We start from the raw sequence: 19,941 nt of genomic DNA, 5'->3' as shown, positions 1-19,941 counted from the left end.
TCAAATAATCCGTCCTCTCATTGGTCAAGCACGAGCACGCGACCGCTTTTATATTGGCTTCTGCTGCGGTTCCCGATGACGTTGTAATGACTGTTCCTCGCTGGGCGGCGCCAGAGAGCAGTGACGTTACCCCGCAGTCTGACATTGAGTTCGTCTAAGGATGTTGGGAGCGCTGATCAGGCGGAGCGGCGTGTGCCTATTGGCTGGTGAGTGGCCATGTGACTCGCGGAGCCCTGTAGGGCCACAGCGTTATCTATCGCGCGGCAGTGGTCCTAAGGGGGCGCTGTTACTGCCGACCTCTATTATAATGTGGTGATATAATAGCTGCTGCTGGAGGAGGTAGGAGGAGCGCGCGGGAGTTATGGAACTGTCTAAAAGAGAATCTGTCCTTGCAGCTAGAGCAACCAATCAGAGCTCAGCTGTCATTCCTCAGTCTGCTTGCAAAATGAAAGCTGCGCTGTGATTGGTTGCTATGGGCAACAGACAGGTGTGTTTAGAAAGTGTCATAAATCTTCCCATATGTGTGTAATTATATATAGTATAATCTCCTGTGCAGATAGAGCAGCGCTGTTACCCATAGCAACCGTCTGGAGTTGTTTACCTCTTGTAATCTGTGAACTGCCCCCCCCCCCCTCAGTAATTCTCTGCAGTCCCGTAATATACAGACCGTACCCCTAGAAGACATGGCCGCTCCTGTAGGCTCTATAGGTGTCACCAGTGTAATAACTGTGGGAGAACTACAGATAACCCGGATATGCGTTGGGGTCCGGGTCGCCCTGTTGGGGTCCTGCTTGTCTCGGGGACATTAGAGCGGTTGAACGAAGACAAGCTACTCCCTATGCAGGGATCATGTACTAATCGCGGGCGCTGCTTGTCCAAGTACATTGGTGCTCCAGTCACCTTCGATGGGCCTCCCACACGGCAGAGGGGGATAACCGCCGCGGAAGACCTGCGATTCATTGCGGAAAGTAATTTAACACGTTTGCAGGCGATCGTTTTTCCATGCGGATGTACGCAGATGCACAGCGGATAGGATAGTCTGCGAGGAAAACAATCGCAAGCCCAATGGTGCCCTCCCCCCCCCCCCCCCCCTCCCTGCCTCGTCTCTAAGCAACCTGAGGAGTCTTCCTCTACAAATTCGCAATGCGTTCACAATGTGATTGCAGCTCCACCGCTTCTGTAGGGATCAGTAGAGCCAGTCTGCACGGAATCCGCGCTAAAATGTAGCATACTGCAATCTGTTCTCCGCATGCAGAATCCGCAAATCGGATCCACATGTGCACGGAGCCGAGGACGCCCTATGCTTTCCTATGGACGACATGACCAGCGGATCTCCCACGCGCTTGCCGATCGCGGATTGCGCAATTCAAATCCGCCCGTGTGCGTGAGGCCATAGCCGAGCTGCAAGTGCTTCGATGTTTCTGTCAGCCCTATTGAAATGATTGGCGTGCCCACCCCACGTGCTCAGCAGCGCTCCGGTCGTTCTGACATAACTGCGGGAAGAAAAGCAGGAAGAGGGGGACACGTTCTTGAGATCAGCAGAGGCCACTATGAGAGAGCAAGGAGTTAAAAAAAAGTCGCTTTGCGCAGGACCGTGTGTGGGAGATACGAAGTGATAGCCGGCTCACACGGCGGTAAAACACTGTATGATCCGCGCAGCGTTTTATGCATATGGCCGTGGGAGTCATTATTGTATGCTTTTTTTTTTTCCCAGGAAGGTCAGCGGCGATCAGGGGATCAGCGGTTCCCATCCCGCAGTCTCTGGCAAGCAAGAGATGGCAGTGCAGTAAACCGGAGGTCACCAAGTCCAAGAATGAAGGTGAGACGTGAGCATCGCCGTCCTAGTGGGCCGACCCTCAGTAGGCGGTCTGTACGTCAGTGACAGCGCTGCTGCTGCTCTCGTTGGGGTTATTAAAGGGGTTTTCCCATTGTAGGGAACCGGTCACATCCTTTAAGCTCATAAACCAGGCTATGGTGCCCACAGGCCAGGTGCCAAGGAGTCTGGGACTGTACTGCTTATATTTACCAGTCTCCATGTTCCCGCACTTTCACCCCTGGATGTCGGCACCTGGTCTTTGAACGTGACTCATCTTCAGTCAATGCCTGTGTACACTGACGTAGGGATCAGTGTGCGCCGCCCTGCCTGAAGAAAGGGGCGCATTCATAGACCGAGCGCTGACTTCCAGGGGTGACAAGTAAATATAAGCAGTACAGTCCCAGACTCCTTGGCACCTGGCCTGCGGGCACCGTAGCCTATATCATGGTGCTTATAGGTGTGACGGGCTCCTGTTGGGGTGCGTTCACACATCACTGATCTGCTTTGGGTGCAGCTCTGCAGCAGATGCCACCCCTTTAATTTGAATTCAAATGAAAGGCTGAAATCTACACCAAAAACTGCAGCAAATCAGTGATGTGTGAACGCCTCCTTAAAGACACTTAACCCCTACCCGCAGGACTGGAGATAAATGTCTGACCGCTGGGATTCTCAATGATCCCAAGAACGCCTCCTTCCAAACGCTCCATGATCTATTGAGATAGCCAAGCGCATCCGTCTCCCTCAGTCCCATAGAAGCACATGGAGAGGTGGTTGTGTCCACACACCACCGCTCCATTCACACAGTACATTGGAGGACGCCATTCTTGGGGTACAGTTGTTGGACCCCCAGTGATCAGATGTGTATTGCCTTTGATGTCTTTAGTAAGATAATCCTTTAAAGGGGTTGTCCCGCAAAATCAAGTGGGGTTCAGCACTTCGGTATGGCCATATTAATGCACTTTGTAATGTACATCATGCATTAAATATTGGCCATACAGAAGTTATATACTTACCCCCTCCGGTGTTGGCGTCCTCGTCTCCATGGCGCCGACCGAAGCCATCTTCTGCCTGGATTAGACACGCTTGCGCAGTCTGCTTCTTCTGTCCTGCTGAAGGGGCCGCTCCGGCGTGCTCGCGCCGCACAGGTCTTCTGCGCATGCGCAGAAGACCTCTGCGGCACGAGCATGCCGGAGGGGGACAGAAGAGGGCAGACTGCGCAAGCACATCTAATCCAGGCAGAAGAAGGCTTCGGTCTGCGCCATGGACACGAGGACGCCAACACCGGAGGGGGTAAGTATATAACTTCTGTATGGCCGATATTTAATGCACGATGTATATTACAAAGTGCATTAATATGGCCATACAGAAGTGTATAACCCCACTTGCTTTCGCGGGACAACCCCTTTAAGTCTCCGTGCGCACACAGTAATTACAATATGATTGTAGCTTAGTTCACATGTGGCAGATTTCACCTTTTTCAATTGAAGTCTGCTGGGGATCTGTACCAAATCATGCAAATTCATCATATGCAAGGCCGAAAAGACTCCTGGCCATCCAGTTCAGCATGTTACCCCCCAATGTTGATCCAGAGGAAGGCATAAAAATCCTAATGAGGTAGAAGAGAATTTTCACCCTTTAAGGGAAAAAAAAATTCTTTCTGACTCCAATCTGGCAATCGGAATAATCTCCGGATCACCGACCTGCCTGAAGTTTTGCTGCAGATGTTTCCACTGTGGATACTGCGTAGTACATCCGCCATGTGTGAACGCACCCCAATGACTGGGTTGTGTAGGAATCCTTATCCCTTCCCTCCTCCTCTGCACGGTGTTTTACACTTCTGTGTTTATGGCGGTTATGAAACTTATAGTATATTTAGCTTGCTTACTAAAGGGGTATTCCCAAAATTGACTTTTATCCCTGTCCATTGGATCAGGGATACAATTCTGATAGGTGGGGGTCTCACAGCTGAGATCCCCCTGATCCTGAGAAGAGGGCTCCCGTGTCCTCCTTCACTACATGATCGCTGCTCTCCCTGCAGATAGGAGGATATTGAATGGAACAGTTGAGCATGTGCGGCCGCCTCTCCATGCATCTCAGTGGGGCTGATGGGAACGGCTTGTACTCAGCATCTCCAGTGGTCCAATGCATATGCAATTGTCACTCCGTTTGTTCTTCTCCTCACTGCAGGGGGTGCACTGAGCCGATGGGAGGAGAGGGGGACACAGAAACCCTGTTTTTGGGATCAGTGAGGGTTTCAGTGGTCAGACCCCCACCTTCAGACTTTTATTCCCTATTTTAGGGATAGGAGATATTTGGGAATACCCCTTTAAGCACCAGTGGGCCCCCGCTGTCCTGCATGATGACTTAACCTCTTGTGACCTCAGCAAGTTGTGATATAACCAGTAAAGAAGAAATGCCTTAATTGAACACTGGAGGACGTTCATGTGTGGCTGCATTGTCCACCCTTGACACTTTTACGCGGAACGACTATTGTGTACGCTAAGCGATCATCGTTCACTTTCGCTCGTTTGAACGCAGCTAGAGAATGAACGATGAATGATAAATAGTTCGCTGTTCATTCATCGTTCATTTTAGGCAGGCATAAAAATCATCGTTGCCTCGTTCACAAATCGTTTGGTTTAAATCGCACTCGTTCAGTTCTCATTCACTTAGGCTGCATTCCCACGAACATATATCGGCTTGGTTTTCACGCCGAGCCGATATACGTCCTCCTCATCTGCAGGGGGAGGGGGGGGGATGGAAGAGCCAGGAGCTGGAACTGAGCTCCCGCCCCCTCTCTGCCTCCTCTCCGCCCCTCTGCACCCCTCTGCACTATTTGCAATGGGGAGAGGTGGGGAAGGGTCCTGCCTCTTTTCATTGCAAATAGTGCAGAGGGGCGTAGAGGGGCGGAGAGGAGGCAGAGAGGGGGCGGGAGCTCAGTTCCTGCTCCTGGCTCTGACATAATTGTGTTTGCCTTTTTGGATGCTGCATCACATTGTTGACTCATGTTCCGTCTATGACCTATTAGTATACCCAAGTCTTATTCGCATGTGCTGCTGCTAAGCCCAGTTCCTTCCATTCTATATGTGCTTTTTTTTCATTTTTCTTGCCCAGATGTAGGATCTGTTAGTCGCCGCACACTGCAAGCTTTTCTAGATCTTTTTGAATACTCTCTCTCTTCCCTGGTGTTTGCGATCCCTCCTAGCTTTGTGTCGTCAGCAAATTTGATCAGATTCCCATCAATTCCTTCCTCCAGATCATTTATAAAAATGTTGAACAACACTGGGCCTAGGACAGAGCCTTGTGGTATCCCACTTGATACATTCTTCCACTTGGATGTGCAGCCATTTATGACCACTCTGAGTACGGTCACTCAGCCAGTTGTGAATCCACCTAACAGTTGCCTTGCCAATCCCATATTTGGTCCTTTATTCAATAAGTATGTTATGAGATACTTTGTCAAATGCTTTACTGAAGTCAAGATATTCTATATCCACCGCATTACCCTGATCAACATAGTCAGTGATTCTGTCATAGAAGGAAATTAGATTAGTCTGGCATGACTTGTTTGTTACAAACCCATGCTGGCTCTGGTTAATGACTCCATGTTCATCCAAGTACTTGCATACATTCTGTTTAATAACTTGTTTAAAGATCTCTCCTGGTATAGAAGTCAGGCTCGCAGGCCTGTAGACCAATCCAGCTACACCACCACTTCTTTCTCCCCATTTCCCTCTTTATCACTCACCTTCTTTATTCGGCAGGTTCACCCTTTAAAGTTCCTCAACACAAACCCACCGAGTTTGAGAGGAAGGTTTTGGTCTGGGGAGGACAATTTAAGAACGATTCCGACATCCCTGAATTTGTGACGTGAGTATTATAAGAAGTGATGGAGAATTGGCACCGCACACCGTCATTCTAGGAGACTACAAAAAACAATGGTCTGGGCTGCTGAAGAAGCCTCTGTCTCTTTAAAGGGATTATCCATTCTAGGGAATCCCTTTAATGCGCTGGAAGTCACCTCAATTATGAACTTAAAGGACTCATCCATTTTTGTGTGAATTTAAGTTTTTAAAGAGGTTTTCCAAGATATTGATGATCCATCCTCAGGTTAGGTCATCAAGATCAGATCAGTGGGGGGGCTGCCACTTGGATATAATATTATATTTCATTTTAGCTCAATCCCATTTAGTTGAATGGGACTGAGCTGCTCCCAGGCCAATAAATGTGATGTCACATGTCTGAGAAGAGGCCGCCATGCTCACACGAGCGCCGCAGCCTCCTCCAACAGCTGATTGGTGGTGGCCCCCTAAATATTGATTTATGATATTGATGAGATATCTGGAAGATGGGCCATCAATATCTTAGTCCAAGAATCTGCCTCGAACCCTTTAGCTAAGCGTTTCCTACAATGCGTCCATGTAGATACAAGCCCGGCCGCCAGGATTGGCGACATTGTTTGTTCTGCTGCTGGGTTCAACTTGCAGAGAATTGTCTACATTTATACATTGTGACAAAGCCTCAGCTGTTTGAGCAGGATAAGTGATTTAAACCCAATGTGTATAAGGCTGCGCTGGCATAGATGGGGCATAAAGATACAATCTGCCACCCAGGGCATCTCTGTATAAATGATGTCTGTTCTCTTCCAGGTTTCAGGCGTTGGATGCTGCAAAGAACAAAGCACGAATCAAATTCTCGATGCTGATGATGCTTATGACCATCTTGGGCTGCGTCGTGATGGTCATAACTGGGAAGAAGGTTAGCAGCGGGCACCGTCTCGGGTGTAATCCCGGGTTACTATGGTGGTAATGAATATGTAATGTGCTGAGATGAGGATTATATTAGGACTTGCTGGACACCGATGGTGCAATTACTGTTACATGTAGCATCCCTGGTAGCCGGCCAGACAACTAATATACACTGTAATCGTCTCCTGTGTTCTGTATGGGTAGGTTAATTACCTTCATGTTGGGTCAGTGTTACATGTTGGTGTACAGCATGTGCTCCATATTTACTAAGTCCCTCTCCCCCAGAGCTGTACTCAAGAGCTACTGGAAGTCACTGTACATACATGACATTACTTATCAGGTACTCATCCAAAATTAGATCCCCCTATTCTCCAGAGCTGTACTTGTTGTTCTGCTTGTGGAGTCAGGATTATTGCAGGATATGTAATGTAGTATACTCACTATTCTGCTGGTGGAGTCACTGTGTACATACATTACATATCCTGTACTGATCCTGAGTTACATCCTGTATTATACTCCAGAGCTGCACTCACTATTCTGCTGGTGAACATTCACTACGGCATTGTTTCCACACTGATTTCTGCTCCTGGTGGTCATGGGACCAATATGGGGCAGGTATCCGTATTGGGATCTATGGGGATTTGGTCTGTCTCATTGGTCATCAGTAACCCTGGACATGCAGGGAAGATGATCCCCACAGGATGCGCTCACAGATCTGGAAAAACTCCTTTCTGCATCTCCTGATGTGGGAAAATCTCACAGATGGTTACATGTTGTAATTAGAACAAGTCCTTTTCTATCCCTTTCCCCATTAGAATACATGTTATTGGGGGCGTCTATAGAGCCACTTTATCTCAGGTGAGCACAGGACAGCGGTGCCTGGCTCCATCTCTGTCATCCTGGCGCTGTGCCCACTGCACTGCCTTGTGTTCTCGGAGCTTGGCAGGGAGTCCCGGGTCGATGAGTTGTGTATTAATAGCTGAGGTTTTGGCTCCTTTATGTATCCAGGAAGCGGCTTCTCTATCGGGAGACTACAGATTTAGGGGGGAGGAAGGGACTCTGGTATTTCAGTCATTTCTGCAGTTGATCGTTTTTGGTTTAGTTTGGAGGGTGCCCTTTAACATTCCTGGGGTTCTTGTCCCTCTTTGTTAAAGGACTCCTGATTAGGGGGTGTCCCCATGCTGAGCTATGCAATAGTAATCTGTAACATGCAGGAGAACAGCAACAAGTGCTCAATTCCTCTGCAGTGCCTCCACAGGGGAATTTAAGTAGTACAAGTCCATTATGTATATAGACATGCTGGGTCCTCCAATGAGAGGCGCTGGTTTTTGCCAGTCTCTACTCCGGCTAATAGATGAGGATCCTGTATGGAAACCTGGAATGTTCTGATGGAGGGGACCTAAGCTAGACAAGCAATGACTGTTAGATGTTTGGGGAACCCTAGAGGGTCCACTCCTGAGGGTGGGGGTGGGGGGTTGACCATATTTGATGCCTTGTTCCAGTTGCCCCAAGCTGCACATCATATATGAGCCTTGGTTTGCCAAAGGAAGGGGGATGAGTAGTTATGCAGCGAGTTCCCCTGGAGGCCTTGTGCTGCATGGCGGTCACTTTAGGATGCTTTCATGCATTGTGGTCTAATCGGATAATCAATACCATCATTTATATTTTTCACCGTGGTTTTCCTGGGATTTTGTTGCAAGTTTGTGGTAATTGCAGCAAAAAAACCTGAGATTTGATCACAATGTGTGACTGCAATCTTTCCGAAGCAGCACCGCAGGGGAACATCTTATGGCTTCCTCCGTGTGTAATTACATGTAGCACATAATGGTGCAGTTAATGAACTTGCGATCTGCTCGGTTCCGTTCCCCGGTGACCAGCCAGATCCTCCGGCGTCCTCTGTGTACCGGAAATCCTATTCTTAATTCCTTTGGCGCAAGGAAGAGTCTCATAGGAATGAATTGAGAAAATGACTTCTGGCCCATTAGGGGACAACGGGAACTGAATGGCTATTTCATGAATAGGGCGATGGGCACGTATATTAACCCCTTCATACACATGTGATAAGTGTCCTGACCCTTCTGCCTTGCTTTCTCTAGTATTTCCTGTTGCACGGCAGTTTCCCCCCGTCTTCTAGTCGCCTTGTCCTGCGCCCCTACAGCATTCATCTAGGCCTCACTTCTGGTATCTTTTCTTGTACCACACTTTATAATATCTGAATTTTTAATATCGTAATAATTAATTTGGATCCCACAAATGTTGGACTAACAAGGGTAACCCCCCCCCCCCCCCAAAAGGTCCATATAGAGGGGCAGGGCTTATACAATGAGTTGTGGGGTGTAATGCTAGTAACCTGTTCTTTAGCCACCCTGGTCCCATACTGTCCTCTGCGGGTTACAAACCATCGGGGCTTTAATATTTGCAGTCAGAATCCATGGCTACAATACTGAATATGTATGCGAAGTTTAAAGAGAATTGCTTCGGTGGAACAGGGAGAGAAATCAGTGGCAAGATTTGGCTAAAAGAGAGAAATTAAATTGTTTATCAATAATTAAAAACAAAAACTGAAAAACCTCAGCTTTTGAATGGTGTAACAGCGCCATTATGTCAGTTACACATGGAGGAAACTAAAGTTTTTCCAGAGAAGATCCATGCATCTTGCGGATAAATACTTCTCGCAGGCTGTGTGAGTACAGGGGGAGGAGCTGCTGCAGAACTGCGTGGATTTTCAGTTTTGGAGTCCGGCTGCGGTCATATTGGATGTCGCTCCGTGTTCTCAGATGCTCCTCGCTGAAGGGACACAGGTCACACGTCCGCAGTAGAGATGCGCTGTAGTCTGTGCCGTTCTTGTGCCCCCTGTGCAGGTATTGGGTAGGCTATGGGGCACACAATGGGCTGTGTTGTCCTTGTATCACCCTGGCTGCTTATCACAACCTTCCCTGTGCCGGCTGTCACTTCCTGCAGCCGCCTCTGAGAAAGTACTGATACCCTGCAGAACTAGGACTGGTACAGATGCCTGTTATCACGTTTTCAGGTTAACCCCTTTATATCGCACGGGCTTTTAGTAATAGGAAGTTTTTTTTTGTTTTTGTTTTTTTTTTTTAAACCTCACCTCCTTCAAAAGACATTGATCGTTCTATTCTGTCATCGATGTAGCCGATTGAGAGCTTTTTTTTTTTGTTTTTTTGCTTTTTTTTCTGCAGGCAGATTTCACCGTCAGTGGTGCCCTTTTTGGGCATATATGTAACGTATTGATTAGCTTTGATCTTATTTCTTTAGGGTGATGCAAAACCAAAACCCCAGCAGCTCTGACAGGTTATAGCTTTTGTTGGTACCATTTTGGGGTACATATAATTTACTGACACATTTTTGAAGGGGGCAGAGGAGAGAAAAAAATAAGCAAATCTGCTATTTTCTTTGTGGTGCAGAATAAATAATTCCATCTTATTCTGTGGGTCATTCGGATTACTGCGGTCCCGTGTGTGTGTGTGTTATTTATATAATATATAATTTTTTTTTTTTTTGTTAGATGCTGCGGTCGCTATTCACTGCAACCTCTTGGGCCGCTCTCACACATCCGTTTTTTACTGCAGTATAACTCTCCAATTGATTTTCAATGAGGCCTCGTAGACTCCTCGATCACGGTGCTGGAAAGCTCTACTTTGCCGTGTCTAGCGCACCTCCTCACCCATCCCAATGATGGGGTGTGATAAAACCCGCTGCGGCTGAAAACAAAAGCAAAATAGCAACGTTTTGCTTAGAGTTGTGTGAGAGTGGCCCAAGTGTTTTTAGAGAAAAAGTTTGACAGATCCATTAAAAAGGTACTTTTTAAATCTTAGTTTTTGTTTCCGTTTCATCAGTTTGCTACAAATCCATCTATTACACTCTGCATTTGCCAATAAAAAAAACCAGGCATCTGCCTAAAGGAATAAATGGCGCATAGAAACAGAAATCCTTCTGTCTGCATCTCCTTCCCATTGACTTTGATGTAAATAAACAAAAATACGGAAATTACCGCTACATCATGGTTCCTTTAGTTTGAACGAAAGAAATAACATGGTAGACTGCGAGTATTTTTTTTTGGGGGGGGGGTGGGGGAGGGAAAAAAAAATACAACACTTAGGGGGTTGGATGCAAACTGGTGTGAACGGAAGTGTTTTTTTTTTTTATTCATTTTTTTTCTCTACTATTAAAATCAATGGGAATTTTAACAACTCCTGTTCTCTGCCGCGAGGACAGAAATCATTGATGTGAATTGAGCCTTAGAAGTTGAACAGCAGGGTCACATGATCTGTGACCAATCTTATTGGTCCTGGATCGATGCCCAAGACCATTAGCAATAATTTGGGTTTTGGGATTGCAGAACACAAGATGCAGCCGCCTTCTTCTGAAGCCCCAGAAGTCCTGTGAACGGCCACCGGGAAAGCACTATACAAGTCCCGATAAGGGGTTAAAGTTTCCCTACAATTAACAATGCAAATACAAATAATTCTTTTAATCTGACATTATCGGGGTTCTCTGTGACTTTACTATTGATGATCAGGATAGGTTATCAGTAGTTGATCAGCAGGGTTCCGGTACCGCCACCAATCAGCTATCGGGCCAGCTGTCATTGCTGACAGAGCTGGAAGGAGGCGGCAGCTCTGTCTGTTGTGCAGTGGCCTGGGCTGGTGTTGCAATGAATTCACTAGGAGCTATGCCTGCAGTACCAACCCGGGCTGCTACCCTACAAACGGTGGGTCTGGCAAACTGAGTCCATTTCAGAACCACTGCGGATCCACTATTGATGAGCTGCTGGAGGATTATATCCTCAGTAGAGTCCTGGACACTCACCTGTTCTGCAGAGCTTTCTACGTACATCTAGACGCCCAATATCACAAAGGCATTTTCCAAAAATAATCAGAATTTCTTGTGTTATTTGGTGATACTGAAACCAGTTGCATTTCTTTCTTCTGCAGGCCGCCAAGCAGCAAGAAACTTTGACCAGGAGGAACTTGGAGAGGAAAGCTCATCAAAACGCTGAATCTGAGAAGTAGCTGCAGCACGGAGCGCGATGGGGACACACGGGATTCGACCTCCAGTGGCATATAGATTGTAGCCGTAGTGACGTTGATTCCCCAGATGTGACAATGGCCTCATCCTGTGCTGTGGTCCAAGTATTTACCATGAGTGATAGTACTGCGTACACTGCTTGGGGGGGGGGGGGGGGGCACAAAGAGGGGATCAAAGCATCTAGTACCTTTTTACAAATGTGACCAGAAGGCCCTGACCTCCTATACAGGTACATCTCCACGAATGAATCGGGCCTGTAGTCGACTCCTTTTATAGTACTAGGCTTCAAGAAGCTGAGATCTAGGCTGCAGTATGGAAGGTCCTCACATGGGGGCGCTGCTTAATCTGTTATCTGCAAGGTATGAAATTCCTGTGGTTTTAGTTTTTCTTCTACATCACAGACAGGAGCAGGACCCTCCATCCAGCAGCAAGACCTCCGATTCCTGGACTCCCCTCGCCTGTGATCTGGGGTGAGTGGGGAGGACCTTTCCTGATTGGCTGCTCCCCGCTATCACTGGGCTCTTGTGTGACAATAATTACCATTTGTGCAAAATAAATGAACCATTTACCACTGCGGCAACTTCCTCATTTTTTTTTTTTTTTAGAGGAACCGTGGTAGGACGGCATTCTGATCCCGCGTGATGTATAATGTGTAAGCCATTACCATCAGTCCGCTGCATTCTTTAAATGAACAGTAACTGCGCAAAAGTGTCAGGCAGGTGCGGAAAAAATGCTGCAAAGTAAGAATGATTTGTAAAGTTTTAAAAGTTTGCATTTTGTTGACAAAAATAAAGTGACGGAACAAAAGTAACATCTAAATTGTATCCGTATTTGGTGTGGCCGCCCTTTGTCTTCAAAACAGCATCCGCCTTCAAAACAGCCTTCTCAATTTGAAACCAATCTTACTTTGCAGCGTTTTCCCCACCCCGTCTGCACAGTACTGAATGGCCACCAATAAATAACATTTTTCGTTTCTCCATACAAACCCCATAGAGATTATGGAAGTGACGGCATTTTTTTTTGTAATCTCCATAGATTCCAATCTAGAGGGTGATGTGCAGCCGCCTCTCCATTCATTTCTATAGGAAAGCAACTAGTAAATCTTCTCACAATGAGGAAGCTAGAGGTGGCCACAAATATTAAAGATGGGAACACTGCCTTAATCGATCTGTATTGTGACCTGAGATCCATTTTTTTTTTTTTCAATACAGAGCTCCAAAACCTCTGCATACATGAGAAATGATAAAATTCTGTCTGCAACTACCAGCAGAGGGAGCTCATGAGCTTACTGTATACTCTTTATACATTCAAAATAATAAGTGACCACCCTATTGGTGGTTGCAGGCAGCTACAGTTGTATCATGCTTATCAAGGTATTTATAAAGGCCCTTTTACACACAAAGATGATCACTGAAAAGATGGCTTTTGAGCGATCATTTTGCATAAACTACTAATTTGTACTAATGCCTATTAGTAGCATGTGAGCTGCTGGGAGCTGTATTCGGAGAACAGGGGGTGGTCTGTTCTCTGAATACATTCCCTCTTGTTTAGCTGTGGTGCTGACAGCTGAGACAATGTTATCCGGGCCCCTCGGGAAGAGCACAGAGTGCGGTCTGGCTTTATCAGCTCTTCTGCTGAACTATGGCGTTCATGCCAAACTGAAAATCATTGTTCGGCAGAAAACTGAAAGATGGGCACATTTACACGCAACAATTATTGCTCAAAAGATGGCTTTTGAGTGATAAATCGTTGTGTGTAAAAGGACCTTAACTTGGTATTACAAAAGCAAAGCTCCAATCTCTCTAAAGATTATATTAAATAATTAAAGGGGTTTCCCAGGGGCAATACTATTGATGACCTATCCTCAGAATAGGTCAATAGTTGATTGGCTGGGGTCCATCATTCACGATCCCAACCGATCTGCTGATCCACCTGCTGATAGTGCGGCGATTCACAAGAGTCAGAGTGGGAGCAGCTCTGTACCTTTCAGACTAGCTCAATTTAATTGACTTGAATGGGACCAATAAACAAGTTGCCACAATTAGCTGATAAGGGGGGGGGGGGCGGCAGACCCCCAAGGATCTTCTAGTGATGACCTTTGCTGAGGACAATATCTGATGCTCAGCCATCCCTTTAAAGAGAGCCCATGTGCCAGTGCCCTTAGGTGTCTCACAGGGATGGGGATGACAAGTTATGGACGCAGGTGTAATAAATGATGCTCACATATGGCTGCCATATTGGTTCACCCTCCCCACCATGAAATAAGCACGAGAGGCACAAGATGGAAGTGATTTTTATTTACTGGTGATTGCAGAAGATTCCTGTTCGCTGGGTTTCTCGCTAGAAATGGTTTATGTGCTTTGATTCTCTCAGTAAAAGGTTTTAATCTTTCAATTAAAAACAAAAAGTAGTTGTTTTTTTTTCCCTTCCAAAGTTCCTGGTTTGTAATAATGGAAAGAAATCACGTCTGCGACTCACACAGGAAATGAGAGCAAAAAAAAAAAAGTCCTACTTTCGCCTGGGGCGAGGTGACTTAACCCTTTCACCACTGAGAACAATGGGCCGTGCTTTAACTGCTCCAGAGGATAAAAAAGAAAGCAATTTTGCAAACTGTCTTTATTACAGGGTAACTAAATGGTTTAAAAATGTCTGCCGGTTCACGGGGTCCGGGACCCCCACTGATCAAAGCTTTTGCCATGACAGAGGTTTTCAGCACCTTGAGGTCATATTTACACAGCAGATATCCTCATGCAAGTCTTGTGTGTTGCTAGACGCACAGAAATCACATGAAACTAGACCCTGTTGTTTGCAATGACTACTTCCATGGGTGATTTTTCTCTTGCAGCGATGCTGTGAGACGGAGAAGTTGCAGCATGTCCAATTTTCATCCAAATCTCATGTGCAAATAGAACGTGCAGAGGTGCGGTGTCCGTGGTCTGTGCAATGTGAGTCACACCGACAAACCTCGGGCTCAAGTCGCTGGCGGCAGTGTAAATACAGCCTTAGTTAAGGCCCATTTACATGCAAAGACAATCTTTCAAACTATTGAAAGGTTGACAGTTCTAGTGATGATTTTGCATAAAGTACTAATGGACATTAATGTCCTTTAGCACTTTATTAGCTTCATTTGCATGTAAATGGGCTTCCTGGAGCTGCTTGCAGAACACAGCAGGTGGTCTGGGCTCTGCAATCAGCTCCTATGTTCTCATAGGGGCTGTCAGCTGAATACAATGTAATCAGCGCTCCCGCACAGAACACAGCGTGCGGTCCCTGCTATCTACTTTCCGGCTGAATGATGGATTTTAGGCTCACCTTAAAATCATCGTTAAGCCGAAGAGTGAATGGTGGTAACATTTATACACAACGATTATTGCTCATACGCCATTGTCTAAACGACTGTTGAGTGATAATCGTTGTGTAAATGGGGCTTTACACTTTGTCTTCTCTCTTGTTGGGTACACAGATGTGACGCAGACCTATGCATAGTTACAGACTACAAGCTGATCCTGCAGCCACGTCTTACGCTGCAGGTTACCATGAAGAGATGAAGCAGAGGAACATGACTGCATGCTCAAACGACACTGTGCTTGTAGTCAATAACAAATACAATGAGGGCATGCTGGGAGTTGTAGTTCTACAAGAGATGAAGAGCCCCAAGTTGAAGACATTTGACCAGTAAGTGACTGCAACAGGCAGATAAGGACAAGTATAAACAGGGTCTAATGGGGATGTGTCTGGCCTGCTGGGTGTTGTAGTGTCCAGGCTTGCAGACCAGCACTGGGTTACACAGCATGGAGCGACGTTCCTGCACTTTGATACTTTTAGAATAATAAGATTACAGCTCACTAATAAGGAGAAAAATGTAGACCTCATTCAGAAAGCTGTATGCGACTCTCCCCGTCAGTGCGCTATCCGAGGGGCGGGCGCAGTGTATGTGCTGTTCTAGTCTGTTACTGACCAGAACAGGACATGCAGCAGGTCAGTCCCTGTGAAAACTTGGCCATGTGAATAACCTCATAGGCTATAATGGATCCATATACAGTCCCAGAAATACACAGACCATATACAGATGGGAAATACAGCCATATGAATACGGTCTTATTGTAAGGAGGAAGACAGGAGGGCAGCGGCGCCCCCAGGTGTCCAGTCGCGTTGTATTCACTCCTGTTTTGTGTCCTGCACAATTCATCACTTTGGCCTCTTTCACACAGGCGGCAGCGATAAATCCGCTATGTACACGATTTTGTAGGGTCAGTGCTGCTTTTTTTTTTTTCTTGGGATTTTATAGCTTCCCTGCTGCTACCCGCAATTTTATAGCAAGAAAGTTAATAGGACTTTCTAATGCTAAAATCACATGAAAATCGCTAGTTTGCGGGATGCGATAAACAAGGAGGCTCCATAGGAAAACAAGCCCCACAAAACATAGCAAATCGCAGCTGTATAGAGCATGCCATGATTTTGCAGTCTCGCAATGTAGCAGCCTACAAGCCATCACATGTGTGGAAGAACCCACTGGAAACCATGGGCTTCACATACATGCAATTTCGTAGCCCGTCCGTGCAAAAACAGCCTTGGGGCACCTTCAAACGACCGTATAGCTGTACCCGATATGAGAGGGGGTGGAGCCAAGTTCTGAAACTTAGCTCTGCCCCCTCCCATTGCAAATAGTATTGAGGGGCGGAGAAGGGGGCCGGAGCTCAGTTCCTGCTCCCGACTCTTCCAGCCTCCTCCCCCTGCAGAGAGGGACGCCGTATACCGGCACCTGGCCGATATACGGTCGTCTGAAGGCACCCTAAGGCTGCATGTCAACAAACATATCGGTTAAATGCTGGCAGAGACCGTGTATCACACAGGTATGCGCAGTAGGACGTGTTTTTAATTCCTCGCTCTGTTTCATAGCAGGGTTGCGTATACAACCTCTGGTGTAAATGAGCCTTAGGGTGACTACCCACTAGCGTTTTTTTTCTGCTGCGAATTTGCTCCTATTTTTTCTTCCAATTGTCAATGGGACTTCCTAATGTTAAAAACGCAAAGTTGCGTCGCGTCGCGGTTTTAACATTAGGAAGTCCCATTGACAATTGGAAGAAAAAATAGGAGCAAATTCGCAGCAGAAAAAAACCGCTAGTGGGTAATCACCCTAAGGCTCATGTTGGGGTTTATTACAATTAGACGTAGATGAGGGAAGTTTGTGGCCTGGAGAATCACTTCACAGAGTTTGCCCGGGTTAAGAGGAATCTGTCACCTTCCTTGAGCTCTATAAACTAATCTTATGGGTTCAAAGTAGCTGATCCTGTACATTTTATACCTGCCTTCCACGGTGCCAGCGGTCATCCGCTGCTGCGCTGAGAGGACTGGGTGGTGCTCGCTAAGTAGTCCTCCTATCTTAAGATTAGTGCAGAAGGACTACTTAGCGCACGGACACCAAGGAAAGCAAGTATAAAACTTACATCCTCGGCGGCTTTGGGCCCATAACTTTAGCTTATAGGACTGATAGTAGCCGACAGTCTCTTTAAAACCCAGGACTGCATAAGTCCAAAATCAGCAGGAGCCACATCTCTTGTACCGCAGCTCGGCCCACATGAAGTTGGTGAGACCGGGTTGTAATATAGCACACAACCTCTGACTGTGGGCTGCTGGTTTTGGCTGGGGCTAGACAGTGAAATTGGCTGCACGACTGAACATCACTATCTAGGCCTGTGACCTTGAACTCTCATTAAAGTCAATGGGGTTGTAGTGGGACTCACAGGTTTTCGTGATCTTCACAAAAAAAGAAAGAAAAGAAAAAAAACTGTGGATTTTTTTTGTGAGCTGCGGGTCGATGTCACACGGTAACTATCTAGTCCCAGGATGACCCCATTGACTTTGAAGAAAGCGTAAGGCCAAAGCCCTACATAGGGATCTATGGTCACATGACCCAGCCGAAGTCCCCGTGTAGTCTTAGCATTTAGCAGCCGTGTTATTTTAAATTACCTCCTGAAGCAGCGATTCCTTGAAATTCTATGGACATAGCACTAGACAGCAGCACTAACCCTCATTGTGACCTCAGCTGGCAAAGGGTTAAGGTTCCTCTCAGGCGACAAGTACGTACCGAACATTACAGCTTGACAAGCAGAACTTTGGAAGTTTGTGTCCAACTGAAAATCTGTCCCAAAATTAAATTACAGATCAGTTTCCCCCCAAAGAAAGGACGAGCGTCCAGTCCGAAAAGAGTTTGAAAGTGCAGTCAAGGGAAGGAGGATTGCTGCCGCGCTCTCCCCGTAGTGCAGTGTGCTGGGCTCTGCTCCCGCCCAGGGTAATGCTCTTGGCCTTTAAAGTTTGGCTCCTGATAAAAAAAAGTCAGTTACTCAAGTTTTAACAGGTAAAAATGACAAGTAAGACGGAAGGATGGAGAGCGGCATCCGTGTCTCGGCGACACCAGCAGAGTCTGTGGCACAAAAGAAGAAAACCAAAGTAAATAAGAGGAGATGACGTTTCCTTGGCCGGGTGCGAGATCTTACGAGGGCCTTATTGCTTGAGAGGGATCCGTCTTCTGGTCTGGTTCTCCCATAGTTGCTGTGGCCGGAGGGAGTGAGGAAGCGGTGTGGGAACAAAGTCGGGGACGAGAAGGAACTCCTAGGGTGTTATGTATCACATAGTCTACTGCCTCATTTATCACGCACATAGAGAATTACTCCACAAACAACCTAATAGCTGCATTACTAAGCCCGTATTATACTTCAGAGCTGCACTCGCAATTCTGCTGCTGCAGTCACTGTATATATACATATTACTGCTCCTGAGTTACATCCTGTATTATACTCCAGAGCTGCACTCACTATTCTGCTGCTGGAGTCACTGTGTACACACACTACTTATCCTGAGTTACATCCTGTATTACCCTCCAGAGCTGCACTCACTGTTCTGCAGGTGGCGGCACTGTGTATATGCATTACTGATCCTGTATTATGCACCAGAACTGAATTAATTATTCTGTAGGTGGAGTCACTGTGCATATATGTATTACATTACTGGGTGTAAAAAAAAAAATAAAATACTTTCCAGAATGTTGGGTGCTTTAAAATCTGAACCCTGCTGAATAGCGAGTGCAGCTCTGAAGTATAATACAGGCTATAACTCAGGATCCATAGAGGATACATAATGCAATTTGTTTGTACAGGACTCCACTAGCAGAATAGTGAGTGCAGCTCTGGAGTAGAATACAGGATGTAACTCAGGATTAGCACAGGTAAAGTAATAATGCACGTGCAGAGTGATTCCAGCAACAGAACAGCGAGTGCAGCTCTGGAGTATAGAATAGCCTTATACTCCGGATTAGTACACAAATGTATACAGTGACTCCACTAGCAGAACAGTGAGTGCAGCCCTGGAGGATAATACGGGATGTAACTCAGAACCAGTACAGGATAAGTAACGCATGTGCACAGTGATTCCATCAACAAAATAGTGAGTGCAGCTCTGGAGTATAGAACAGCCTTATACTCCGGATCAGTACACACATATACACAGTGACTCTATTCTTTATGTATACTCATTCTATGTATAAAATGCTGTTAGGAGATGAATACGGTTTAAGGACCTGCAGAACTATCATAAGTAAGGGCCCCTTTACACGCAACGATTATTGCTCAGATGCAACTCAACTCTAGTCGTTCAGTGTAAACATGGCCACCGATGGGATGATGAAAGATAAGTCACTCGCTTACCGTTTGTCATTTATTTTACGCAGGCACCAAAACCTGACGATAATGGTAATTCATAAACGGCCTGTTTACTGTGAAGGCGGGCGGCCGGAAGAGATCCCAGCATGCTCCACTTCCATTCAGCGAGCAATTATCACGCCTGTGAACCCTGATCCTTGGGAGGGCCGTCAGGCATTTTAGCGCTCGGCAGTCGTCCTGTGTAAAAGGACCCTCACTGGGCGCCCGGCTGGGTGATCTACAGGATGGCTTTAGGCCGCTCTCACACACAACGCTTTGTGCCACGTAAACGCTGTACAACGCCTCAATGGATTTCAATGACCTCGCAGACCAGCGTTTTAACGCCGTGATTTTTGAGCGCTGTCTGCTCAATTTTCGTGCGTTTTAGTGCTTCTTAACGCACCTCATCACCCATCACAATGATGGGGTGCATTAAAAAACACTATTGAAAGCTGTACAATTAGAGATGAGCGAGTATACTCGCTAAAGGCAATTGCTCGAGCGAGCATTGCCTTTAGCGAGTACCTGCCCGCTCGAGACTGAAGGTTCAGGTGCCGGCGCGGGGGAGCGGTGGGTAGCGGCTGTCAGCAGGAGGGAGCAGGGGGAGGGGGGGGGGGAAGATCTCCCCTCC

At 46.6% G+C, this 19,941-nt stretch overlaps 1 protein-coding gene across 1 annotated transcript; it reads left to right on the top strand.

The window, feature by feature from the left end:
- Positions 1-51: 51 nt before the first annotated feature.
- On the top strand, positions 52-12,187 carry LOC136625250 (protein FAM162A-like). The gene is made up of 5 exons (XM_066599300.1): positions 52-206; positions 1,715-1,819; positions 5,581-5,686; positions 6,466-6,574; positions 11,520-12,187. The coding sequence occupies exons 1-5, from the start codon at positions 161-163 to the stop codon at positions 11,595-11,597; spliced, it is 444 nt and encodes a 147-aa protein (XP_066455397.1). The 5' UTR covers positions 52-160; the 3' UTR covers positions 11,598-12,187.
- Positions 12,188-19,941: the final 7,754 nt, after the last annotated feature.

This window comes from Eleutherodactylus coqui, chromosome 4 (genome assembly GCF_035609145.1).
Source record: "Eleutherodactylus coqui strain aEleCoq1 chromosome 4, aEleCoq1.hap1, whole genome shotgun sequence".
In the NCBI taxonomy this organism is placed as follows: domain Eukaryota; kingdom Metazoa; phylum Chordata; class Amphibia; order Anura; family Eleutherodactylidae; genus Eleutherodactylus; species Eleutherodactylus coqui.
Note: the sequence above shows the minus strand (reverse complement) of the source record. Positions and strands in the feature narration are given on the sequence as shown.

Excerpts from the sequence above, each read along its gene's own strand:
- LOC136625250 (XM_066599300.1), top strand. The coding sequence starts at position 161 with ATGTTGGGAGCGCTGATCAGGCGGAGCGGCGTGTGCCTATTGGCTG. Across the intron at positions 207-1,714 it reads CGGCGTGTGCCTATTGGCTG|GAAGGTCAGCGGCGATCAGG; the intron begins GTGAGTGGCCAT and ends TTTTTTTCCCAG. Across the intron at positions 1,820-5,580 it reads CACCAAGTCCAAGAATGAAG|GTTCACCCTTTAAAGTTCCT; the intron begins GTGAGACGTGAG and ends TTTATTCGGCAG.